Source organism: Macadamia integrifolia, chromosome 2 (assembly GCF_013358625.1).
Source record: "Macadamia integrifolia cultivar HAES 741 chromosome 2, SCU_Mint_v3, whole genome shotgun sequence".
Taxonomy (NCBI): Eukaryota; Viridiplantae; Streptophyta; class Magnoliopsida; order Proteales; family Proteaceae; genus Macadamia; species Macadamia integrifolia.
The window spans coordinates 3,762,085-3,789,794 of NC_056558.1; the positions used below are offsets into that span (position 1 = coordinate 3,762,085).

Consider the following 27,710-nt stretch of genomic DNA (forward strand, 5'->3'; position numbering starts at 1 on the left):
CCCCCCCCCCCCCCCAAAAAAAAAGAAGCTCCTGCTGTCCTGTATCCACATTCCAGACATGATAAAATTCCTTGAGAAACATTAATAGCTATTTTTCATTCATTTATACTGAAACTATACAATTTTTTTTAGTTCAAGAAAAGTTAGGCATTGCAACATTATAATAAATAATGGGAAAAAGAATGCTGCCCGGTCACGTAGCTCTTGCACCCAGACATGAGCATGAAAATTTACTACCCCGAACCCCTGTGAAATAAAAAAATCTCATCCATGTATATGCCCCTGTGCACTGTCATTGGCCTCGACATTGGTGCAGGGGCAACGCAACCAGGCAACAATCTCTTGGCCATAAATTATTAAAATGGATTTATAATCTTTCTTATTATTACAGGGGATGGCTGCCTTCCTAAAAATGCCTCAGAAATCTCCACAATAGAGATACATTATCTTGTGGTTCACTGACAATCTTTGCCAAGGAATCCCAGCAAAAGACCCTACTTCAGGTGCAGCCGTGCAGGGCACCAAGTGTCAGTTGATACCATTTCTCCATCCTTTCTATGAGAAGCAGTTCATCAACACACTTCGGTATGCTCTCAAGACCAGTGCCCAGCTGTTCAATGAGCAATCTGCAAGATGAAAAGCTGATGCATCCCTCGCATATTCCTGGAACATCTGGTTCTACGTATCAACACCCATCGATTCTGATGTTACCTTGCCATAGCAGCTTTGTTGAGCCAGAAAAACCAGATCTTCTTCAGACAGCATCAGTGCACCAGAATTCAAGTAGTGCTGTGATCTGCAATGGGCCCCAACACCATAATTTGAGCTCAGTTGTTTGGAAAAAGTGCAAAGCATTGGTGGTTTCTGAAGAGGTTATTGAATGTTGAGATGTAAACTGAACATGAAAAAAAAAAAGAAGAGGCACCAATTAAACCTACCCGTGCCGTTGAGAAGACCGGCGCCGTCGTTCTGTCTTCTCAGTGTGTTCTGACAAACGAGAAGTTTCTGACCTTGAAATTTGGCCCAACGTAAACATATACTCATGAATAGCAGCTCCCATCAATGCAAAGTAAGATTTTGGAGGAACCATAGACTGAACTGTACCATAAAGACGTGATCCTAAGCTGCATTGCATACACATGCACACAACAAAATGTAAATTGCAGGAATGATGAACAAAGAATAACTAAATTCCAAAATGAAAGCACTAGCTTGCCCCTTGACCCCACCCCCTCTTTTGTGGTGGCACCAAAAAGAAAGAAAAGACAAGGTACAAGAAGTGCTTAATATTAGCAACTGCAGGAGTTACTCATCAACACAGACAGAAACTGAGGATCTCATTTGACATCAGAAGAAATTTAAAAAATACGGTTATCAAGTCATGAATCACAATGAAATATTTCAACATTGAAATAATTATGCTTGTGAGTTGGAATACGGACACTAACTAGCTTTTTGGAACCCTTTAATACCTGTCCATAGATATCCCACTTCTTGGTAGTTTGATATCCAAGCAACGTCTGCCACATGAAGTCTGACTTGTATTCATATCTTGGGTGATCAGCTTTCCCATGGCTGTTGTATTCGTTGTAGAAGTCAACATCTCCCAGGCCAAATCCACTCTGTTTCTGGAACCTAAATTCAATGCCTTTGCAGCAGATTCCTTTTCATAAAAGCCAAGACCATGTTGTGCAGTTATTGATGCCATCTCAACTTGATCATGGTACCAGCAGAATGAATCCGGTTCCACACAAGGAACCATTGATGCTTCCAATGAGTCCTGCAGAAAAAACATTCTTAGCATGACAGCCAACTCTCATTACATGAAAGTAGTAGTGTCGGTTTCTAATTCAGAATTGAAGAGAAAGTTAAAAGGACTTTACACTAACAAGCAGCTGACAGCAACCGAGCATCAAGTCAGCATCCGAGATCAGACAGGTCATTTGAGAAGTAAGTTTCACCATCTGATAAGCATCCCTCTGTTGAGGGGTGATATATGATTTCAGATCTGTGCGGCAGCGACGTAATTTTTGCCATTTTTCCTGAACCAAATAACCTTCCATTGTGCACCAAGGATTTTCAACAGGAGAACAATTGTGGAAATTAATACGACTACATTCATCCATCACTTGATATCCTCCGGTTGCAGTTTCCAAATGTTCATTTTGTGAATCCCCTACCTCACCATCTCCATTAACTAGTTCTGCATTGACATTAAAGGTATATTCTGATCTGTTTTCTGAATTATGTTGGAATTCTGACATAGTTTTCTCTATGTTGTCAACCTCCATCGGAGGCATTCTTTGCATTGACTCATCAAAACTCGTAGATACTGCTTCCACAGTAACAGAAACATTGTCACAGGACACTGTCCTAGACAGAAATGGCACTCCATTGCTGATTTCAGTTTCAGGAACAAATGATGATTCTGGTACAAATGAAACATCTATCCATTTCTCTCTCTCAGTGATGTGTCGATCACTTTCTGTTTCAAAACATTTATGATGATTTCCCTCCGATTTTTCCCTTTCAGTATGGTGTTGGTCAGCAGATTGATCCAAGTCCTGAGTTCCCACCTCTGGAACAATTGACCTGACAGACATACCTGACAATATATCATTGCTCGGATACCCAGACAAAATTCTAAATTTAACCGGAGGATTATCACTAGAGAATTCATCCTCAGAGTCTGAATAGACAACCATATGCCTTTGGCGTTTTGAAGATTTCTGAGTGGATATAACTGGGGAGCCTGATAAATCAGGTAAATCATAAACATTATCTAATCGGGCTGAAAATTGATTGCCCTCATGAAAGGAACAATTTCTACTTAACATGGATTCCTTCTTTGCCACAATACTCTCTGTTTCAGTGTTAACCAATTCAGCAGCATCCTGAGTTTCCTTAGCGTTGAGCTCTTCTTCTAGCGTCTTCGTTAAGCAGGCATTATCTTGCACCAGGGACAAAGACTTGGTTATCTCCTTCTCCACTAGATCTGATAACTGACAAGGGAATCCCCAAGGGATTACCTTCGGTAAAATCCAATGCCCTGCTTCAAGATCAAACTGCAGTGGTCCATAGAGACGGTGCACATTTTTGTCTGAAAAGTTGGTAGACTGAATTAAACACCTCTGAACTTAAAGAGCATAAAATTATAATTTAATTCAATAAATCACTACGTAGACTACTAATGTTGCATTTGATGTCTAGCATTTTATCTCTGGTTGCTCATAAGTGAGTCAAATGAGAACAAATCGGTTTCTTTTATCGAGCAGACTCTCTGTCTGCACGTTGGAATTTTGCATGTATATATTTCAAAAGAACTGCAACATGTTTGCCAAAGAAGATAATGAAAAAACCAACCTATGGATGCCATGACTCGATCAGAAAAAAAAGTTTTTTTTTTTTTTGGGGGGGGGGGCTGCATATTGTGAAAATTTATTAACATGCCATTCCCTACTGGGCCAAAAATACCTCCACATTTTACATTCCTGTGGCAATTGTCAGTCACCACAGAAGCCTAACCCATAAAAGCACAAGCATAAATAGCTACACTGCATCTTGTCATTATTCTAGAGCACAACTCATTGGATTTTCACAAAATTGGTCCAGTTTGTTTCAACCAATAACAGGATGTAGTGGTTCCGAGTCTAGACAAGAATCTAGAAGATCACAGAGGCTGCAATCACATTTAGAACAATGATCAGATTGAAGAAAATTGAAGAATTAAACAGAAAAAAAATATATGGAATTAGTTATTTTTAGGAAAAAAAGTAGTCCACGTTACAGAACACTATCAGAAGCTTTACTTGAGAGTAAATAATTATGAAATTTCAGAAATAAGGAAGAATAGATGGCAGTAAATAGATACTAGATAATTACTTAACTCTTTAAAAATAAGTCAAATAGGGATGGGGCTTCACCAACGGAATCATCCAAGCCTACTCAACAGTCCCAATCAAGGAAATATCAAATTAATATAGCTGAGATGCTATGATGGGCTGTTTGCAGAAAACTCAGAAAAACACAGTAAGCAACTGAGAAGGAGAATTAGACATTGATAAACTAGTAAACAATGATTGGAATCAAGAAATTTCAATGACCCATCTTAGTTACCAAGTTTCGATTCAATCATATTAGCAGATAAGCAGTTGTGATCAAAACTTAAGTCTTAGAAAGATAACCGGAAAACAAGGGATGCGGCTATAAAAGGGAAAAGGGAGAATAACAGCAAGAATAAAGGAAGAGAAAAAGGGCGGATCACAGATCCCTATAACAGAATCTTTGAGATGTCACAGCAGTTGACTACTGAAAAAATAAGTATTGCTGACTGATTGACTGCAGTAGAACACTAGAACATAGAATCTCTTCTATCCAAGACAGTTTTGCACCTCCTGAAGTTGAAGCCAGATATCAGTTCAGTCTATCGCTAATAATACTAAACGGTTCATGGATACAGGACCATAGGATTTACTTTACAAACGACAAACATCCTTGGAGGATCATATGCATGCTTAGTTTAATGGCCGTGCACCTCAGATACGCTTTGATTATACACAGAAGGTCAAACTAGAAATGAAGGAGTATAATGAGAGGCATGACCCACAAGTATTCTATGCTTGGTTGGCAGGCTTAGATGATTGGTTCGAACTCTATGAAACAAAGAAGATGAAATTAGCTCGAACAAACTTGAATGGTGCAACACGTGAATGGTGAAGGAATTGTGAGATGCTTGAGAGTCGTGGATGAGGACTGAATCACTGAATTGAAGGAAAAATATTTTCCAGACTTTTAGAGCATGACTGCAAGACCAATTAAATTGGAATCTTGTTTGTACAGCAAGGCTAGTGCAACTACATCACAGGAGTTCCATATAGGAAAGGCAATTGGGCATTTTGAGGTAGGGCTGTTTAAATGTCTCATAGCATAATGAGGCATGTTTTGTACTATTTTGATGAGACTACGAGCGATGGGTTCCTGGGTTCAAGTTCCAATGAGAAAATTGATGGTTCGCTGTAACATGAACTTAAGAATGGATTGGGAGGAGGACAAGGAAAAAAGGACGGAGGGGGGGGGGAATATTTAAGGACCCCAAAGGAGAAGCGAATCAATCAACAAAAGCAAAAACAAAGCAACAAGCCCATTAAGGCCCGGGGGGAGGGGGGCACCAATAGGAGGGAAGACCCCATGACACAACAATGAGCTTGTTACTTGGGGAATCCTTATGGGACTTCCAACTCCAGATCCTTTGATAGGATTTGGAATGCCATATACCTCGATGTAAGTTCTAAGCTTGCCTTGTCCCCCCATCATTTTAGTCTGATCGTGGGTTAATCAATCAGGAGTTGATTCTGTTCTTTTGGTAACAAATTGGAGTCTTTAGAGTTGGGAATCGAATTGTATTTCTTTTCAGATTCAGTTTTTGATTGTTTTCTGCAGCATTCCAGTTGAAATAGGATTCCATAGCTGGTGGCAGATATTCTAATCAGTTTTGTTTTTCGGTTTCAGTTTAGGAAAGGGTTTTTGTAGCCCAATCAGTATTGGATCAGGTCTAATCCAAAAGTTATAAGTACAAGTAAAGGCCACAGGCTTCACCCACGATTTCATGAATTCAAGTTCGCAGTTTTCTGAACTTAGTGTGTGGTGTGAGGATTATTAGCCTGGTGAATTCCAAGGGAGCCCACAGGTGGATTCCTACGCTGTTATCTTATTTTAATTTTCTATCATTATTCCTACCATTCCACAGGTCAGTTTTCCATCATGTTACAGTATGTGGCACCCCTGTTCAACTTTTCAGCTTGCTTTCTACTCTCGCATCTCGCTGAATACTGCGGGGAATTGCTTCAAACTTAATATTGAAGCCTCTGGTTATCTGTTCTGTTGAATTCTTGTTTCAATTGTTGGAGTTGGATAGCTAGAACCGGTGTTCCAGTATTACTGCTCTGTTTCTTAGTTTTACTAGGACTGCTCCCGTGAATCCCTTTCCTGGTCTCGGTTTTTTTAGATCCCCTGTAGGGCCACCAAATCTCAACAGTTGATCAGAATATTGGACCATTCTGACTTATCTATTTGCTGCAACAAAACTTCTCCATAAGTTCCTCAGTTTCCTCTGTTTTGGAGATCATCAGATCAAGCATTTGCGAGTCTCTTTCTAGTTTCTAGATTAGGACTGGTTTGCATTAAGGAGCTCCTAAAGAAACCCACCACCTTCCTTATTTTCTACCCTCTTGTTGCTTAACAGTTTTCAACCTATTTTCTCCCATGCACCTGATAATGTATGGATTCTTTCTGCTCAAGATTAGAGATCCATCAAATACCAATGAAGACAATTTCAGGAATGCTATTCAAAGGCACCCTTGCCCCTAATCTTCTTATAAAGGTTTGGAACTCTATACTTCTCTCTGCATCCACAAGCCCAATGAGGAGAGACATTGTTCTGTATTGATAGTATTACAGTTCAAAGTATGCATATCAAAATTCCATACTCCGAAACTTCAAAATAATAAATCTTTTGCTTATGCTTGTCACTGACCTTGATATTGTCCACCCTGGGACCAGAACTGGAGAAGCATAATGGTTTTCCGAATATCACCCTGACAGCATTCAACAATCCGCTCTATCAACTTTGGTTGAATATCAACTTTTTCTGCAGCACAGACCTACAGAGAAATTAATAAACATGATTCAAATATGCAAAGACCTCAATATGTAAGAAGAAAAGAAAATGAGAAGGCACTGGAAGATAATTACCATGTATATATGAGAAACAAGTTCTTTCAGAGATGGAACTGCGAAACACACTTCAAGCCTGTCCAAATTATCTGGCAGAAGTGGATCCTCACCTGGAATTACAACATCAAGAATATAAACAGAAAAGGTTAATATTGATATATGTAAAAGAGCATAAAAGTGATATTCTCAGTCAATTTGACACACTTACAATTGCTTGTGAGTATTATCGGACATCTTGCTGTTTTAGCAAATTGTTGTATAGCAGTAATAAAACCGCGATCATCGTAAAAAATTATATCCACATCCTCAAAGAGAATAAGAGTTTTCTTTGCACCTTCTCCACAGGCAGTTCCATTATTCTTAAAATCATTCCAAGACCCTTTCTTTGTGCCTGCTAATTCTTCCTCATCTGCAGATGAGGTGAGCTCAATCAACTCATTGTTGAACTCATGGACTGTTTTACTAATTTGCTGGTTTGTCACAAGTTCAAGAGTAGGTTTCTTGCATAAGCGTGTGGGATTCCTTTTTGTCCTGGAAGAAACATTAATCAAGGTATCAACATAAAAAACATATTTATGCTCTGAATTTGAGCCTTTTTTTTTTTTCTTATTTTCCAGCTCTCGTTGAAGTTGCACAAGTTTTTCAAGTTATTTTCCCCTTCTCTCTCACACACACACACACACAATAACAATTTTGAGTTCACTAGAAAGGTGTGAAGATGTGTCTACAATATCAACAAGTGAACAAAAATAGAAATTAACATATATGGTCCTAAGCATTTCACGAAGCCACTCTCCAGCAATTTATGTCAAATTACAAACCCCAATGCACACGGCCGTAGTTGAGATGTTGTCATAAAACGTACTTCTATTTGTAAACTGGCCCTGCAAATAGGTAACATTCTATCCCTTTTATACTTTGAGACAAGTGTAGATAGGATTCTCTAACATAGTTTCAGGGAAACATAAGCAAATGGCCAACAGTGGTTAACTATAAATATTCAATCAATCAATGAAGGATCCATCAGAAATCCACACTAAATTCTCTAACATAGTTTCAGGGAAACATAAGCAAATGGCCAACAGTGGTTAACTATAAATATGCAATCAATCAATGAAGGACCCATCAGAAATCCACACTAACAAAACTATTCTAAACAAACGGTGCACATCCATGCAGATATGCAATAATTAAAATAAAAGCATATAAATAACACCAAGCATGCTGATATGAATTACTACACAAAAATAAGAGACATGCAGGTTCTAGAACAGATTAATCGGTGGGGAAATTTGCCAACCATTTAAACCGATGTGATTCAACTGCCTCTCCAAACTTCTCCCTCAAAACAGTTCCATTTCGCCAATCAGAAGCACTGACCTGGTAGAAAACATATCAGGAATATTTCTCATCCATTTTGGACTTACTTTATTTCTGGTTACAGTTTTAAAAATTTTCAACAACAAAGAATGGTGGCGTGATAATGCAGCAGAATTTTTTCTGACTAAAGCCTTATTGCAACTACTTTAAGTCCTTTTGCTTTTACCTTTTTTTTCTTTTGATAGATAAAGGAATTTCATTAGGGCATATGAGAAGTATACAGCACTACACAAGAGCCATACATCAAAAGGAGAGAAAACATAGATTTAACTATTTGGAGTCAGTTAAATGAATCCCTTCTGTCATTCCACTTTATTCAAGGTCACATATACCATCAACTCTTATGCACTCTTGTCTTTTCTCACCACTTTGACCCAGGTCCTCTTCAGAACACTGACCCTTTCAAGCCTCCAATTTGGATCATATTACCCCTTCTAACTGATGCATCCATGGGGATCATCTTTGTACAAGGCTGAACCATATCAATTGACTTTCCTTCCTCTCATTGCCCACAGGATCAATTCCTCATAGTTCCAAATTTTTGGATTGGCTAGGTCCGAAACGACAGAACAGGAGAAAAAAGGGGATTACCAAATTTCACTGAATCATATAGATGAAATGTCGTATCATTTCGGCCATTTTGGCCAAGATGATAAAAACAATACAATAGAGGTATTTAAGTAGCCAATTTTGATGCCGTTTCGAGGGTGACCCTTGGGGCCACAGTGAAGTTGCTCCATTGCAACCTATTGGTCATGGGTTCAAGTCGGGAAATAGTCTCTCTTCAAAGCAGGGGTAAGGCTTCATACATTATGACCCTCCCCAAACCCTGCAATAAGGAGCCTCGTGCACTAGGTATGCCCTTTATTTTGACACCGTTTCGAAGATATCAACCATTTAGCCAATGAAAGAGCTGAAATGCTCAAAATGGGGTGAAATTGCTCCCCAAGCCAATTTTTTGCCAAAAACCTCAAATTTTCTGCTTATTCAAGCCCTTGTATGCAATTGTAGAGCATCATCCTCAATATTTGAGTGTTCTTAAAGACAGTTTTGCTCAATTTTCACTCAAATTTCACTTTTAAGGTAAATTCCCAAACACTTGGTAACATCTTGTGCTTCGTTGCTTTAATCAGAAATGGTTTCCTAGTTGTCTTATAAGTATTAATTGATGCATGCTTGGATGTTTAGCATAGTTGTCAATGTGCCTAGCCGACCCAATGTGTTGGAGGGCCTCCAAGGCACCCTAGGTGCCTATTTTTTATGTATTCCCATCAGTTCTGTTGGATTGGTGTACTCACATTACATACTGTTGGCCTGTTGGGCTGTTGTCCTTTTCAGTTTCCACTCTATACCTAGGATGAATCAATTAAGAGAAAGATCTGTCGATCCGCTGGTTAGGATCACATCTGTCGTCGATTAAGCTAATCTCCATGTGTAAGCTGCAGATTGGAAACAAGGGTAGGATAGTGCCAATCGTCATAAGTTCCTACCTTAGTTTAAGGTGGAGCACTGGGAGCATATCGATTACAGAAGGAAAAAGTTTGCTTTTGCTTTGGGTTTGGGACTTTGGGACATTCATGAAACAGAAGAAGTCAACAGAAGCTCGACTCCTCCGAATGATTAAATTCCGCTTTGATTTCTCTTCTCCTCTCCTTTCTATCTTTTATTCTTTTGTTTTTCATTTTAGTTAATAAACATGGGACATGATCCCATGTATGACAGTGCATGTAAATAACCTACAACACCTAATTAAAATATCAGAACAGGCATTATTTCATATAACAGGAAAAAAAATTAGAAACAAAAAAGCGTGAGGATGCCCAGCACTAGGATAGCCCGCCTGAACGTCATCACCTTGACAACTATGATGTTTAGAGTAGATGAATTGATGAATTAAAGCTCAATACGTTCCTGAACCTTTTATGGAGTATTTCTTGTATATTGATTCAACAGTGTAAGATACTTGTATCATGGTTAAAGTCAGATGATGATGGGTGTTCGTGGTGAGAAGTACAGAATCGCTAACAATGGGGATATAGCATGGAACCATGGAACACCCTTAAGTAGAGCTAGGAAAAAAAAACACAATGCAATTATTGTGCCAAAAAGAAGGGTGAGAGTGGGGACCACAAGTTTGAAGGAGCATTTGGCAAGTGGCTTCAAGGATGTGCGATGAGAAGAAATGCCCATAGTTCCCTAGTGAGCAGCAGAAGTTTTTAGCTGCCCACTTGAAGGGTAATATCCAGAGGTGGATGGACAAGAAAAGATGATAGGTAAGTATAACGAGGCAGTACTGGAGAAACACCCAAGTGTATAGAGGAGCAATATGATGATGATGTAGATGTACCTATGCATGGTGATCTGCAAACAGAGGGAAAGGGGAGGGCAGTACAACGTGCCATTGCACGTAGTAGATTCAAACACTGGCAAGAAGAAGAACGAGCCAGAGAGATGAGGGGAGGAGCTGTTTCCTCTAGACTAGCCCAGCAAGAGGCTGGTACTAGTAGTGGTTCAGCTTCTGCAGAGACCAAAACTGGGAGGAAGAAGCAGAAGCAAACTACCTTGCCCTATTGTTGGGCAGAGTCTGCGGGGATTCCAACTTATTGAAGATGCCATTGACATTACTGATGTGAATCCTGTCATCTTCAGACAACAGGATACCAAACAAAAGAAGTTGAAGCATCTGTGTTGGATTGGAAAACTAAAGTTGATGACGTCATGTTTTAAAGTAGTTTTTCAGCCACAACATAGCAGCCAATGGTAAGAGGCCCTACTAGGTACTCAAGAACATGGTTAATACATTAGGGAGAGCTGGCCCAAGAGTTAAGGGGCCAACTACATATGAACTCATACATATCAACTAAGACAAATGGAGGGATGAGCTTGTGAAGTATGTTGATGAGCTGCACCCAATGTGGGAGGACTACGGTGTCAACAGGATGTGTGATGGTTGGACTAGACCCACTAGACAATCTATCATTAACTTTACAGTGTATTGAGCCTTGCTTATTTAGAGAAAAATCCTACTTGCTACAGCTATATGATACAGTGGAGTTGATGAGAGAGGACCTATCGGCAACAACATCATGGGAACTCATCTTTAATGTTCCTGGTTAACTCATCCAAGATAAGGGCATAAAGCTGATCCTTGGGAATTCACTACCTTGACCTCCCACGGTTCTCACACTAATCACCATGCCCTCAACGTACATATCTTTAATTATATCCACATATTTACTCGACACCCTTCTCTTCTCTAGCATATGCCACATTAACTCTCTAGGACTCTGTCAGAGACTTTTTCTAGTCTAATAAAAGACCATATGGAAATCCTTCATGCAAACTCTAAATCTTCCCATAAGCCTCTTGAGTAAATAGCTTATTTGTGGATGAATGGATCTACCTAGCAGAATTGGGTTAAATCTGGCTATTGAATCATCACAATCTTTTGAGAGTTTGTTAACCTAACTTCAACCTACCTCTGACCAGAATTTGAACCCCATTCTACAACGTTGACTTTTTGCCTCATTGTTGACTTGATTTGGGTTTACTTGAGATCTTGTTAAAGGGGGTATGTAATCCGAACCCAGGGTTCATCCTACCTACCCCCACCAGCAAGGATTAAAGTATCGGTATCGGTCGGATAAATTAAGATACATATCGGAGGGTATCGTATCGGAGATACGCTAAGATATGCTAAAAATCAAGGATTAAAGTATCGGTATCGGTCACCATATTGGTCAGCTAAATTTAATATACATATCCGAGAGTATCGTATCGGTATTGGAGATACTTTAAACCATACCCATCAGTGGGTCATGTTTATGCAATAGTCTACACTAAATTCACTAGTCAATTTTCTTTCTGAAATGAGTGTGTAACAGGAATCAAAATTCAGTTCAAGGTGTTTAAGAGAACAGAAAATTAAGCAAAGGTAGGTGGAGGTTAGTTGCATCTCATAATTTTCCACAACTATGGATGCACTTTGATCCACGTGGTATGCTCCTTTTCAACTAAATTTTACCAATGAAATGGGGCCAGATCCTATGTGGAGCAGCCAAAATGTATGCCATGCGATAATGAGTGAAATAACATCCTACATAATCTTACTTAAGAGTATGTTTATTCCAAAATTTATTTAAATATGTTTATCTTGCAGCGTATAATAGTGGGATGCAATGCATTGATGGTTACATAAATAGATGCCATGCAACTAAAGACACTTACATATATTTTCAACTATACTAAATAACCAACGATTATACATACATCAGTCGAGTATGTGTGTATTTTTGTCCTGAGCATAGTTGTCAAGGCATTGCCTAGGCGCCACCTAGGCATCCAAGTTCCTTCTTGGGTCCAAGGTGACAGCATGCCTCACTTGATGCAAGAAAAGAGACTGCCAAGGGCCACCTCATGGCCTTGTGACCGCATATCTTATATTTATATCATTTTTTTTTGACACTTCACGAATTTAAGTTGATTTATGTTTATTGTTTCATTTTTTATGAAAACATACTTATATTGTATTCGATGCTTTGTTTCTTATATGTTAGTTTTCTCATATCAAGCCATTACCAGCATAGATACATCATATTGCATCGATATTTTCATATACTGCAAGCCTAAGTGCCTAGATCGCCTAGATCGCCTAGTCTCCTTGACAACTATGGTCCTGATTGATGCCCCTTGGGATATATGCATCAGTAGATAAACTTTTTTTTAATGCACCTCAAGGATTTTCTCTAATATCTAACGTAGACAAATTTAGGTATATGACCATATACCTCCGTATGTATGCATTTATGCATAAATGACCATGCTTAAGTAGTATTCACACATGTATAATCATAAGCACATATGTAGTTAAGAGGTAAAGTTCTAAGTAAATATGCATGCGTCTTAAATCAGAAATGAAACAAGCAAATATAGGGGGTAGCATTACTGTACAAAATAAATGACTTGTTAAGTGAATATCACAGTTTTTCAAAATTACCTCAATTACTTCAAATCCTTGCTCTCTTGCACAAGCATAGATGGCAGAAGATTTTCCACTCTGCACCAAAACGAGAAACATAACAATAACCACAGAATACAATGAATATATATAGTAATCAGTCCGCTAGTCTTTTCAACTTAAGAATGTGTACAATCCATCCGACCTGCCTAGATGATTTCATCTGAACCAGATTTAACCATGATTGACAAGATCTTCAATCAGAATCAGAAATGTAGGTCCAGACAATTAGCTTGCACACACACTTAAGGAATGAATTCTATTGTCGGACTTGCTTAGACACCAAGCCTTACAGAACAGTATATTGCTGCATAACTGATAATTGGTCCGGTGAGGCCAAAGGGGGAGAGGGAGAAACAGAAGAAGCTGGGACCTCAAAAGGCCCTCTAAGATCTAAGAATCACATTTTAACACATGCAACTTCGATATATCTCAGAGCATCCAGGGTTTCTCTGTCCAGAAATCTAAGGCCTCTCTCGCAACAACCTTCTATTGGCTTCTCTCTCACAACATGCTTCTATAAAGTAGCATTATCTTCAGAGGGAGAATAGGAATGCTTGGTTTTAGGGAGGTGACGGAATTTGTATGAAATTTGATGGAGGAAAAAAAATGTATTTTGGGTAGAACTTATATAGTTCCTCCTTCCATCCCACAATGTCTTTCCACAAAGCCCAGAGTTCAGGTTGAAGATGTTAAAGCATTAAAAACTCCCTCATTTTTCAATATCACCCTCCCATCACTTATTTGAGTTTGAACTCCCTTCAAATTGAGAAGTAAATTAATGTGGTGATCAATGCAAGGGGAAAAATGATAAAATTCATAAACTCATGAGATGGACAGAATTTGTGACAGACAAAAATGTGAGACAATTGTCATTTGTGGGATGAAGGGAGTAACAGATAATGCTCCTTTTGTGTATGAGTTGGGGATTAGGTATTTATTTCTTTAAATGGATAAGGAGGCAGATCCTTATTTCTGTCATTCATCCTTTTCTCTTTCCCCTACTAGACAACAACTTGTCACCTGTTTGATACATTGAATAAGTGATACTATACAAAAAAATTGCACTGAATTTAAAAATAAATTGGTGATATATATATATATATATATGAATTTCAAGACTCAAGACAAGTTCCTGGAAGAAAAATTCCCAACTGTTAAAAATAATTAAACATTGGAGCATACTGACATCCCACAAGAATCTTAAATTTCCCATCTTGTCATTACAGCTTTGTCCTTATAATCAATAGCTAGAAAAGGATTAAGAGGAAACCAAAGAAAAATAAATAAACAAATAAAATTCTTAGACTCAGAGAAAATTGGCTATGCCTCTGATAGGATTTTTTTAATAAGTGGTGAGATCTAAGAACTAAATTACGCCACAAGGAAGCAATTAAATACTGATAATAATATGATAGAACAACAGAATGAACCAAATGTGGTGCATGAAACATGCATGCATGATGTATGCATGTATACTCAGATAATATGAACCAGTACCACATCATAGGAAAATATGTGTGACCAAAATCACATTCAACATCATTTTTGCCTTGAAATAAAACAGAATCATACCCCAACTGGTCCAGTAACCAAGAGAACATTCTTGAGGCTACGTCCTTCATCCATGTTTTCAGTATCAGAACCAATTTGATACGAGCTATCTTCACTATCTTGACTAGAACATTCATCATCATCAGTTGACTTCTTCCTTTTTTTAAGATATCTCTCATGCCAAGACCTCAGCCATTCATTGAGAAACCTTACTGATTCATCATTTCCGCATACCTGCAGGACCATGTCATCATAAAATATCTTATGATTCAAGGGAATTGGGAAGGAAAAGAAATTATATAACAAAGAAAAAGAAAATATTAAATTGCAAGGAATAACCTGGAAGGCCTTTCCTGGTTCATACTTATTTGTCCACAACATGCCACGAGGAAGATTAGCACAATCATCATAATATGGCTTAATCCTGCATATGCAGAAATACAGCAAAAACAAGGGATTCATCAATGACAAAAAAGAAAAAAAATTCTTCTCCATGATCAAGAAATTGGAACACATAAATGTAGCATAATAAGTGGTTTGAAAAGTAAATGTACATAGTAAGTTGGTGTAGAAAGCTAGTGGCTAACATCTAATCCCAAACTTGTCTATGCTGTTAATTATCATGTTTGGATTATAATAAGAAACTTTCAGAAATGGAAAATCTGACAGTGATATGATTAGGATTACGGAAAATGACAACAATATGCCAAAGCTTAAATTTCACTAGCTATAACTATTTAAATTAATCTATCAACTAAAATAACATTTTAAACTAGACCTAAGACATTTTCCATTTGCACGGGCTTGAAGTAACAATTACAGAAGAATGAAAGCTAAATTGTTGAAACTTTTGTTGATCTACTAGAAGCTTTGAATGGTAAGTTATCAGATAGTCACTGGCCACATGGTGGGTGAAGAGGTTGACAACAACTGGGTTCTACTCTGAGTGTCTGTGCAGGGGACCAATTTGACAAGGCGAGAGGTGGGTACTCCACCACAGTGCTGCCAGACCCTGAGGAGGTGGGGTATGACAGGTAGCAGAAGACGGTGTCCAGCACTCACATGATGTGGAAGATCAGTGGTGACAACCAGCCCTTCGTTTTGCAGAGCCATAGCCAGAGCCAGAGCCGGAGAAGGAACATGTCCGACTCAGATGCCAATGGTGGCCTGACCAGCCTTTCAAAGCAGCAATGGCAGCGTTGAGCCTCAGATTGATCAGCTTACAATGTCATCGATATAGGAATCAGTGCCGTTGGGAACATGGTATCACCATGGAAGGACTTAAACCGATACACTTCGAATCAAATCCAGTTCTGGACTGCCTTCTCCACCATCAATTCCTTTATGCACTCTGTATTCCATTCAATAAGATTGTCACCATCAAAATACTTGATTTCGAGAGATTTGACATTGATCTGGTGAATCAACTATCCTATCTTCGTGTCAACAAATTCATTCTGATCTTATACAAAATCTCTTTAAGCTGTATCGATTTTTTCAAAATAATTCAATCCTCGGCCCCTTTGCTTGAGCTGAAACAGAGCAACCCCCGCTTACTTGGTTATTCTTTCACCATAAATTTGTGCTAGAATCTCTACATAGTATTATCCTGAGAAATAAAGTAATGCCATTTTTCTGATTATGACTTTGTTCTTTCTCTGTAGGGTAAGCTCTCTCCGGAGGCACAGACTCTCATCTTGGTTGAGCACCCTTTTTTTCTAAAGGTGCATTGTTCCTTTGTTAGGGATCATAATTTGTGGGTTGTAAATTGTAATGCTATTCATTGCCAGAATAATCAAGGTAAGATAAATCAGCCATTTTCAAGAGCCATCGCTCAATATGACGGTTCATGTCATCTCTGAGAAGAAGAATGGGCCATCATCATTGTCCTGGCATCCCTGTGGAACGGAATCGGACTAGAGAAGCTGCAGCCAGTTTAGCCTAAATTCGCATTGAATTTCTCACAAGTCAATCAGGTTTAGGCTCATTTCTTTATATATTGAAAGCTACTTATCCGAATGGTTTGGAAAGTCAATCAGGTTTAGGTTCTTTTCTTTATATATAGAAAGCTGCTTATCCGAATGGTTTGGAGGAGGTGGTTATAGCAATCTGGTTTTTTTTTTTTTCTTTCTTTTTAAACAATCTAAGAACTATACTATGTTTAGAGGGCCTAAAATAGGGTTTCCCAGAAGTTCAGCACCTAATTTGGACATTTGGGCCCTGAAACCAACAGTCAAAACCTGCAGCCGAAACTGACCGTGTTTCAGTTGAAATTTAGAAATTTCGTGAAATTTCTCAGTTTGAGCCAGGTCGAAACCTTGACTGAAGTTTCGAAACTTGGTCATACCCGACCAATCCATTGACCATCCCCATTGCATCCTTACTTGGGACCTTTCTCTTGCTACTAGAATTAGAAGCACAGTTAAGATCTTGAAGATAACAAAGATACACACCACCACAATATCCCCCGCCCCAAAATGATCAGTTGGTTGTAATAGTCCTAATAATAATGTCATCAAGAAAGTTAGACCATTGACTTTCCAGAAAAAAAAAATATGGTTGACAAAAACAGTGTCCAAAAGAAAACACAAATCCCTTAACTACACTCAAAAAATTTTAAGCATATACGAACACCATTAAGTATTCAGGAGACTACTGACCTGTCCTGTAACTTCAGATCTGAATTAGATGCACAACCAGTATTTCCAGAGAAGAAACCAACTCTATCTCTTTCATGGACCTGCAAATTTGCATGCACAAGGACAGAATATTGCATAACAAGTCATAAATTATCAGACAATGATTCTTGAAGATGGATATGATTATTGGAAAATCTTTTGAGAAGAAACAAAAAATATACATCTACGTAAAATAAAATAGAAGGTACCGTTTCGAAGTATTTTAAGAGCCAATGTTGTGCCACTTCCAAATCAGATGACGTGGAAAATGCTGTTGGTGACACTGCGGACAACATTTTCACTTGAGAATTTGATTGATCTAAAGGCACCTCACTCTGAAGCAAGGATGCCCCAAGGGAACCAGACATGCTGAGAAAGTTCTCAAATTTCAAAGGGTAAACAGAGCCTTCAAACACTGGAGAGCATGAATTTTCTGAAGCAAAAGTAGAATGGGGTGAGGTTCTGTCATTAAATTCCCAATTTCTCCAGTCAAGAAAGACATTATCCTCCTGTACCAAACACAAGAAAAATGAATCTTAGCCAAGATATAAATGAATTTACCAAATAGAAGACAAAATTAGAACATAAGAAACAAGTACACTTCCAATAACATTTTACCTGCAGCACCTCAAATACATGAATAGGGCCACAAGTGCTTTCATCCTCATTCAGAAGTGGGTAACACTTCTTGTCCACAATAGTTGTCTCTAGAGTCTCCTGAACTTTCTTACCTGCTTTCCATAAGGAGAAAAATGGATGTGTTTGCTTTCCAGCAAACAGTCGTGCATTTTCCTGGAAAGGAATCAGAGGTCTTAGAGATGAATAATTATGCGGAAAATTCCCTTCACACAGTATCCATGATTAATTTTAAAAATAAATGAGAACATAACATGATCAAAGTGTCCAATTTCTATAGGATAACTACAAACATTATACGGGAACTTATTTTGATCAGCAATAAAAATATTTCTCACAACCATATATTTCCTTTGGTCCCAAGCCCTTTAAATATTTTGGCATGTGGTCCTCTCATCCGGATTTCCCTACCATTGTCTTCAAAGCTTGGGCAAAGCCTGTTTCCCACCCCTCCCACCCCCTCATCTCCTTTGCCCATAAACTTCGGAATGTCAAATATGCCTTGAAGGATTGGAACTCCTCCTCCTTTGGTAAGATCTCTTCTTTGGTTTCAGATTATAAGCTCAAGCTGTCCGATATTCAAATCAGACTCCAATCCAATGTCCATAATGTCTCTTTGGCTGAAGAAGACAAATCAGTATCCCTGAATCTTGAAGGTGCCTATTCCTTCGATCATAGCTTGAAGCCTTGAACCAAGGCCTGTCCAAGGAGGTCGACTCCTCCCATTCTCACCCATTTCATATCCCACCAACTTATAACACCCTACCCATCTGCAATCCTAATATTTCTAACTATTTTAGGTGTTGCTTGGCCTTGGGTACATCAATGGGCTTCTTGGCTGTTGCTGGGGCTAGCGTTATCTCCATCTCTTTCTTCTCGGTTTTTCTCCTGTATCGCCCTTTCTTCTTTATTAATGGAATCCCTTTCTGTTGCTGCTGATCAGGAAAAATAAATAAACTACATGTTGTTGCTTCCGCCTTGGAGCATATATAATATAAGCATGTAGTGGCCAGCTTAAAGCCCCTTAACTGAAACTGTTCAACTGTTACAACTTTCTCCCATGACAATAAGTCACACTAAAGCACCATTTTCTTGGATGTCCTTTGCCGGTTGTCCAAACAGTTCTTTTAGACATGATTAAGCAAGTTTAATTGGTTGACCTACCACTGGTCCTTAAAACAGGTATATCAACACCAAAACTGTTTTTTCCCCAAAATCCTTTCACCAACATGGAACTAAATCTCGAATGAAACTGACCGAAACATCCGAGTTGTCTCGGTTTCAGACCTGGCCGAAATGAAACCCAGGTTTGAAACCTTACCCAACTCAAGTGGTTCAACCAATCAACCGCGGCAGTTAACCAGCCACAGCTACCTACTGGGAACCAACTTATATTAAGTATGTTTTTAAGTGGAACTTAAATTTTATTTTCACTCTTCAGAGAAGTTGAAGCCATAACATTAAACAAAGGTGATAACTGATAAGAAGTACAGTTAACCACCACCCTAAAGCCTCAACTGTGCTAAAAAGTAACTTTTTTGACACAATTCTAACTGTGTAGGTTTTTAGCCTCTTAAAGTAAATTGTCCAACCCAGAGATTAACCCATGATCCAAATTGCCTCCTGGCACTAAAAAAGGTTGGTGGACAAGCCAGGTTCCAGAACACTGACAGAAACCTTCAATTCCATGCTAAAATCTCATTAATATACTCGACAACAATTTTCTTGTTATTTCCACAAAAGCAACACATCAAATAACTTAAAAGATATCAAGTTTATCATATTTAACAAAGAGATGGTTTTTACACATTATCCACTACAAGGTAAAAATAAAGAAAATATTAAAGCAGAAAAAATAGGTTTAAGACAATGTAATTCCCACTTTACAGGATTTACAATGATGAAAGAGAAAACATAGCCCCTCATCAAAAAAAAAAAAAAAAAAATAGTAACAAACCTAACCAAATGATAAGAGTATGAGATTTAATATGCCCCCTACGTTCTGGCCTTTGCAAATAAAGGGTGAGAACTAGTGAGAACACATATTAAAGTGGAGTAATGCCCAGTAAAGGATCATGAAAAGGGTTGGATATGTTCAGAATATTTAAACAGTAATATCATGCAGCAATGAACAAAATGCAAAATTGCTGATTGCAGACAGAATGAAAATCCCAAGTGCTGAAATTGTCTCCAAAACAAACAAGAAACACAAATTACAAATGTGCGACTAGATCAACAAGAAAATAAGCCAAAATGTTTTTTAAAAAGGTACAATGAAGAAAGTTACACAAACCTCTGCTGTTATTTTTGCCTCTAACCGCAAGTCAGTTACTGGTTGTGACGTATCCTCACTGTGGATATCTTTGTCTTCTTCAGCATTTAACTTCTTAATTGTTAGTGAATGACTATGATATGCCCCCTTCAGGCCACCAGATTTTGGGCTTTTACTAGGTGTAGCATTAGCCTTCTTCGGCTTCTTCTTTGATTGTTGAGGGCCTCTCTTACCTTACAGGAAAGACAGAGGGATCAAATATCACTATTTGCTCAAGGAATTAGAGGAAAACATTAAAACTTGTAGACCATAGTCGAACAGGTCAAATTGCAGGCTTTTGCTTCATAAATTTAGGAACTAGTTGTTGCAAATATGTAGAGTAAAAAGAAGTCCAAGCCTTACAATAGGATTTGAAACTTTAGAAAAGTGAAGCATGGTTGCTGGGAAAATTAATAAAGAGCATAAAGGTATGGAAAAGCAAAACAATACACACAGTTGATAGCTTACTGATTTTCTGTAGAGCTCCAACAGGACCAGCGCAAGAGGAAGAAGGGCCAGCCCAACCAGGCCCCTGTTTAGCTCCACGGTTTAAGTTAAAACCAGGCCCGTATTAAAGCCCATAGTTTGGAGATAGGCCCAACAAAACCCACGGTTGTGGGTCTGGTTATGCCTTGCATGGTGGCCTGTGCTTTAGCACAGTTTCTAGAAGATCCTTTGAAGATTGTGACCAGCACAACATCTAAAAGATTTGGAAGATTGTGTGGGCCCCATAGGCCCTTGCATGGAGGATATACTTTAGTTATATTTTGTATCCATTCTTAGTAACTAAGTCTTTCTATTAGTGTAATAGAAGTTTAGGAGTTTCTACTTTTCCCATCTTTCTCCCAAGCATGGAGAGATCTCCTATGCAATAGCTATTTGCTGGATTTTATAAATACAAGGAAAGGGAGCCCCTCCCAATGTTTTTGGCTATTAGAAAACTGTTTTGTTCTCAATGGAGATGCATGCTACTGTGATTAATCAGCAACAAGGTTAGTGTGTGGATGTCTAACAAGGTAAACTGAAACCCTTTCTTGTGAGTTCAATTCTAAAATCCCTACTTCCATTCTCATTGGGCCCGTTTGATAACGTTTCAAGAAACGCGTTTCTACCTTTTCTGGACACAGAAACGGCAGAAACGGAACAAAAAGCATTTGATAAAACTGTTTTGTTTCACTTGTTTTCAGAAATAGAAATTGAAATTTCTACCTATTTATGGTTCCATAAACGACCTAGGTGAAACAAGTTCTTTCGCCGTTTCTGGAAAAGACTCGTGGCCATTCTTTCGCTGGTTACTATCAACTTCCATAAACATGACTTATCAAACACCTTCAATTCTGTTTCTGTTTCTAGAAACGGAAATTTATGTTTCTGCCGTTTCTTGAAACAGAAACGTTATCAAACGGGCCCTTTGCTTTTTGTTTTTCTTCATTCATGTTCCACTAATCTTCTTTGTAAGTATCTGTTCATGTATAACAGTTTCTGTCCACCTTTGTTCTCAGTCTACTCTTAAAGATTCCAGCCTTTGCTACCGTTGGATCAAGCCTATTTTGGATATGATGTTCATCCCTTTTAAGACTACATCTGTCCAAAATTGCAGTACCATCAGATCTGGAATTTGGGATTTCTTCATGTTTTAGTAACTTACTATTCAGTGTTTTCACTAACTTTATAATCCCTGTCCACCCCCATTACTTCTCATTTAATCATTGGACCTTTATGCATATTTCAGCTACAAGACCAGCAAGTTAGGGCCATCCTTCGACCAGAATTTCAGCCCCATCAGCTGATTGGTTTGGGAGATATTGGACCTTCTACTTTCTGCCCTTTAGCTTCTAAGCTAGTTCACTGTGGTTCTATCCTGTGGTTGTTTTCTGTTCTTAAAATCTCATTTTGATTTACTAGAGCACATCAATTGCTATCAGAGCTCAATAGCTCATGGCCAACAGTGATCCACAATCTTATAACCCACCTAATATTCAAGAGTCTTTCAGTCAGCTTAATGACATGATTAGGCAACTCACCAACCAAGTGGCTGCCATAGAACAAAAGAGTAACGATCTCACGGCTAAATTTTCTGCACCACTAAGTCCAATGATGAAGGACAAGTCTACTACACGGCCACTAACAGTCAAAGATTTTGGGAAAAGGACCTCAAAGAACCCAACCATGGAAAAAATAAAGTCTTCCAATGATGCAGATAAGTCACTTAATGGGCTTATTTTATTACAAATAAGCCTTGGGTTGAGTTATGTATGTGTTGGGCCTTTGATCCCAAGGGTTTTCTTTGTAATGGGCCACTTTAATGGGCCTAAAATATGGGTAGAAAGTAGGAACCTATTTTGAGTCTATTTCCTTTATTATTTCAGTTTCCTAGTCAGTTTAGGTTTCCCAGTTAGTTAGAGATTGGGTTACGCCTTTCCTTTTTAAAGTTTGAGTCAATTTTGAATCTTCTATATAAGTTTGTAAGTGGCTACAACAAGGAACACGAATTTATTGATGAAAAAAAAAGATAGCTTAAGCTGTTGGGGGTGAGATGCCCCAGGTGAGATGCCTAAACCGGAGGGTGAGATGCCCATTCACTAGTTCCTCTTCGCCCTCTCAACCCTCCATCGAATTCTCTTTCTTTTCTTATTTTCCTTTTATCTGTTTGCTGTGAGAGAGTGTTTGAGAGCTAGAACCAAACCTGTTGGAGAACATCTTCTCTATTCAGCCATAATTTCAGATCCTGCCTGGGATTAGGATCACTTGTGATTCTAGTTCTACATTATCCAAGGCCCAATTGGCCCAACTTAACCGCATCAGTTTAGAAAAAAAATCAGACCATATAGATATGGCAAAGAAAACAATACAGTATTAAATACAACATTCTTAGGTTCAAAGACTTTATCACAAAACACCACAGGGTCCAGAACATATTGAATAATCAAAGCTTCAGAAAAGTAGCAGGGCACATTATCAGAATATGAATTTTACATACCAAAAGTAACAGGAGATCTTCTGCTCTCTGTTCTTTCGCCTGGAGTCTGATTGCCCGTAACAGGATCCTGTGAATTAAGATTGAGAGAGATCAACAAAAAGCTGGCAGGTAAACATCTGCGACTTAGAAAATTATCAAAACTAACAAGCCAAAGCTTTATTCTCAAGCACAGCCTTTCACTCCAAAGATTTATTCTCAAGCACAGTCTTTCACAAGTTAGAGTTGGGAGTGCTCAAAACAGAACAAAACTCGAAATGTAAACAGAGTTTCAAGTTATAACCATGTTGGGAAAAGGCTGCTAGAGTACAATCTTTGTTCAAAAGGGAAACTTAAGTCCAAGGAACAAGTGACAGTAAATACTAACTTGATAAATGCTACACAACTAGACATGCATCTGAAATGATTGAAACAGGCATAACCCATGCACCACTATACTTTTTACAGTAGATGATAAGATCATTCCACAGATCAACCATTACTCATGACCTTGACTAAGGTTGGAAACGTACTGTGTCCTTTCTATTATGTCATATCATGACGTGACTTGTGAATATAATACATCTTTTTTCTTTGGGTGAATAGTATAATCCCAATTACTTGACCTGAAGAGTCACTTTTATTAAATGGGCATGGTATAAATAAGAAATGCCTAACCTGAACATGAGATAACAAATAGATCGCATTTGGCTCAGTGTAACATGATATGAAATGCCACGAAAACAGAGAATGGCACACAAATGATGAAATGGAAGGGTCCCAATAAAAGATTAAAAAAACAGATTAGAAGTATTATTTTCTGATTCAACAAAACACAAAGAAGTGGGCTTATCTTAGTGGAAATAAGCGTTGAGTTTAATTGCATGTGTTGGGCCTTTGGTCCAAAGGGTTCTCATTATAACAGACAACTTTAATGGGCCTATAATGCAGGTGGGATTTAGGAATACGGGATTAATTTTATTAAGTAGTTGAGCTGGAGTTATAGTCCTATTGTCTTAATCATTATGGTGGGTGCCTCCCTATGATAAATGGGCCTTGTTCTCATGTTCCCTTACATTATATTAGACGTCAAGAGGGTTCATTGGTGATGCTTTCAGCTGGAAGGGAAGAGAGAGAATAACTATAAAGGACAAATCACAATCCAACTCCCAAGGATATGCCAGGATATAGGATCATACCTACTTGATTAGGGAACCTCAAGAAAGAGTTTTAAGAGAGGTTGATCTTATGAAGTGTTGACCTTATGACATCCAAAAGAAAACAAGGTACTACTTTATTTTGTAATTTGCATGCTCTTCTAAATGAGAATCTCCCTACATAAAGCAGTTACTTTCACGTTTTATTTTTTCTCAAACAAATTCTTTGCATGACAATTGTATCCAGAAAGAAATATGGCTGATACTGCAAAATTCCCAAACCCAGAGCTACCTACCTAACACGCGCAACAAAAGTGGATTTGGGTACGAGAGCAGCTTTGTGAAGATAATAAAGGAGCAGCAAGAAGAATAAGAAAAATAGCAAGCCTTCCGTTCACATAAGCTACGCAGCTTATTTCTCCCAGATTTTGTTTATGGGATCCAGTTGGGTAGAAGTTAGTGTCAATTTGTAAAATTTTCAGCTCGCAACTGCCAAAGACCTTCTCTATTATAATTAACCGTGACCCAGGGACCTCTTTTCACAATTGTAGTCTTAAAACCACATCGACTATTGGCTACAAGTTATTGAATTTTCCATTACTATCTGCCTCCCTCCATTCTTATGTGTACATGGTATGATCTTTGACATTTTCTTTTCTTTTCTTTTCTGTCATTACTGCAACAATTTTATGAACTATTATCTGACATCTATCCTGAATGGAGACATCATCCTATTATGAATTATGCGAATTGTACTCCTAATCAAAAATAAATAAATAAACAAATAGCAAGCATAAAAGAAAAACGTATCTGGGACGGAATCCAATCTTGATTGACCCATTAACTTTTACTAAAAATCTTCAAACCTGGTTTAAGCAACCAAACATCCGCATGGAGCATATAAGCTCATCAACACGGCAAACAACACACATTGGATGGCAGAAGTCAGTGAAAATTACAGTACCTACTAAAGGCCGTTAAAAGGCAAAGGAAATCGTGGGAAATCCAAAATTGTCACTCCAATGCCGCATATTGATAATTTCAAGTGAAATCAATAATCTGAAAAGCAAAAAACTTTACCTTCGTAGCAGCTTTTGGCTGAGACTTAGCTTTCCTTTTTCTCTTACTCTTACCAGTGCTCGCACTTCCACGACACTCCTCTCCTGCGTCATCGTCGTCTTCCTCCTCTACTGCTTTATCTTCTCCAATTTCTTCTTTAACTCGAACACTTGGAAATCTATCAGGGAACAGTGTTGACTGAATAAGTCGACGCCGGACTGGTTTTCTTACGGAATCACTGGCCTCGGCGATCTTGCCTTCTGCAACCGAATTCTCCATGAAATTCACACAAATAAGGTTCTTGGGTAGTTGGAAATTTTCAGAGAAAGAGAAAGAGGAAGAGGAGTTTCCAATTGAATTTTTTTTTTTTTCTGAATTGGTAGGGTTTGGGATATTTGGGGGTTAAAAGTTTCAACCATGCAAGGAACGTGTTTGGGTCCAAAAAGAGATCTACGTGATGGCGGGAAGGACGGAATTGTTCCCGCGCATCTGATGGATTTTAATCAATTCTTATTGCCATGAAACAATTATGATGGATCCTCTCCAGTAGTCCAGTTCCGATTAGGATCCTCTTTCCTCTCCAGCGTGGGGTACTGGAGAGGTACCCGTGAGGGATCTCTCTCTCTCTCTCTCTCTCTCTCTCTCTCTCTCTCTCTCTCTCTCTTACTTATTAGATGCAAATCCAAACATGCCACATGACGTACGGAAAAGCTCAAACTTTGTGGTGTGATAGACCCATTGCTTCTACCGAAAAAATAAAATGGACCCATTACACGGCCTTAAAGCTAGGTGGTAATTAAGATTTAATTTTGAATTTAAAACCAAAAATAAATTTGAATTTTGAAAATATATGACCATGGAAATTGCATGGTAGTGGTCCTAGTACCATAAACATGTATGGATATAAACACAACACCCTATTTTGACAGATTGTGAAAACATGTCTTTATCCCTTGAAAGTAGGAGACTATGTCTAGGCAAACCGAATGCGAAAAAAATCATTTGCATCGGGTGAGGCAGAGCGGTGAGGATCCGATAGTCGACAAGGCATCGGGGCATGTGTTGATGTCGTCTCAACCGTCCGATGCTCACCGCATGGCTGCACCCACAGTAGACAATAAGGATACCCAATCATGAGCTCCTACTCCTAGACACCATGGTGGAGATTCCGCTACCTGCCACCCTTTTGGATGCATGGATGTGCACTTTCTTTGGCCTCTATGCTAGTGCATTGCGTAGGGTCACACAACTAGGTTGCACCGTCTCTCCCTTTGTTTTATGAGAGGGACAAAATTTCATACACCAAAGATAAAGAAAATAAAAAATTAACTACATTATTTCTTGAGATGTAGAGATTTGATCAGTGACTTGTTTTCGAATACACACTTTTGAGAAAAAATTAATCATAAGCCTAATATCCAAAAGGAAAGTATATGATCCCATGGCTAATTCCCATGTTCTTCCTCTTACCGTATCACTAGATTTTGGCAACTAGTCTAAATGTCTAATATCGTGGGACCTAAATGCCATGCTCTTTTAAATCTTTTGTCTAGGGCCCTTGTTTTGAATTCATCCACAAACCATTTCGGTCGACGGTTAGAATTTCTTTGAATATGTCCTTGTGCTTTCTACTAAATCAAAATCCATCATAGCACCAATAAACATTTTTTTTTTCTTTTAATGGAAAAGAAAAGTAGTCATTACTGAAGTAAGAAAATTACATCTGTGTCCTTATCAATGATGGAAAGATGGAATATTTAGTCATAATTACATAAGCTAAGTGTTTAACAAAAAAGACCACGTCGTTGCTAGGCTTGAGTTAGAACAAGACAAGAGGGAAAGAATTATGCACATTATAAAAAAAAAAAAAAAAAGGGATCACACTCAAAAGCTATGAAGTGGTACTAGGTTCCGAAAAGAATTGTTTAAACTCCTCTACATCACTCCAAATTTCATTGATGTTTCACCCATGCGATCTTGCATGTTTTAGTCCAAGTAGAAGGCCGCTTTTGCTTGCTTCAGTAGGTTTTCTATCATCACATAATTTGTAATTAATTATACACATTTACCTTTGTGAGATATTAAGTTAACCCATCCAAAAAAACCGTTAGATGTATCTGAAACAGTGGGGTATGTCACTAAGAAATTGTTGAGGTTGGGGGTTGAGGTTGGGGATGCAAGGTATTATAGCATCACATTGAGAGTACAACTGATGTTGCCATGATGGTGG

At 38.4% G+C, this 27,710-nt stretch overlaps 1 protein-coding gene across 1 annotated transcript; it reads right to left on the reverse strand.

Moving 5' to 3' along the window:
• Nucleotides 1-67: 67 nt before the first annotated feature.
• LOC122091570 lies at nt 68-26,088 on the reverse strand. The gene is made up of 17 exons (XM_042661583.1): nt 25,502-26,088; nt 23,289-23,355; nt 20,291-20,502; nt 17,980-18,153; nt 17,571-17,870; nt 17,344-17,423; nt 15,023-15,107; nt 14,705-14,917; nt 13,109-13,168; nt 8,033-8,112; nt 6,941-7,263; nt 6,751-6,842; nt 6,533-6,659; nt 1,884-3,100; nt 1,473-1,780; nt 939-1,124; nt 68-796 (listed from the first exon to the last, which is right to left on the reverse strand). Exons 1-17 carry the CDS (start codon nt 25,757-25,759, stop codon nt 679-681), a joined length of 3,900 nt encoding a protein of 1,299 aa, XP_042517517.1. The 5' UTR covers nt 25,760-26,088; the 3' UTR covers nt 68-678.
• Between the last annotated feature and the right edge of the window lie 1,622 nt (nt 26,089-27,710).

What these genes read in the sequence shown, in the direction of transcription:
- LOC122091570 (XM_042661583.1), bottom strand. Translation starts at nt 25,759, where the DNA reads ATGGAGAATTCGGTTGCAGAAGGCAAGATCGCCGAGGCCAGTGATTCC. An exon ending in TGGTTACTGGACCAGTTGGG is followed by an intron (nt 13,169 to 14,704) that starts GTATGATTCTGT and finishes GTTTTGGTGCAG; the next exon opens with AGTGGAAAATCTTCTGCCAT. An exon ending in CCAGGGTGGACAATATCAAG is followed by an intron (nt 3,101 to 6,532) that starts GTCAGTGACAAG and finishes CCAACTTTTCAG; the next exon opens with ACAAAAATGTGCACCGTCTC.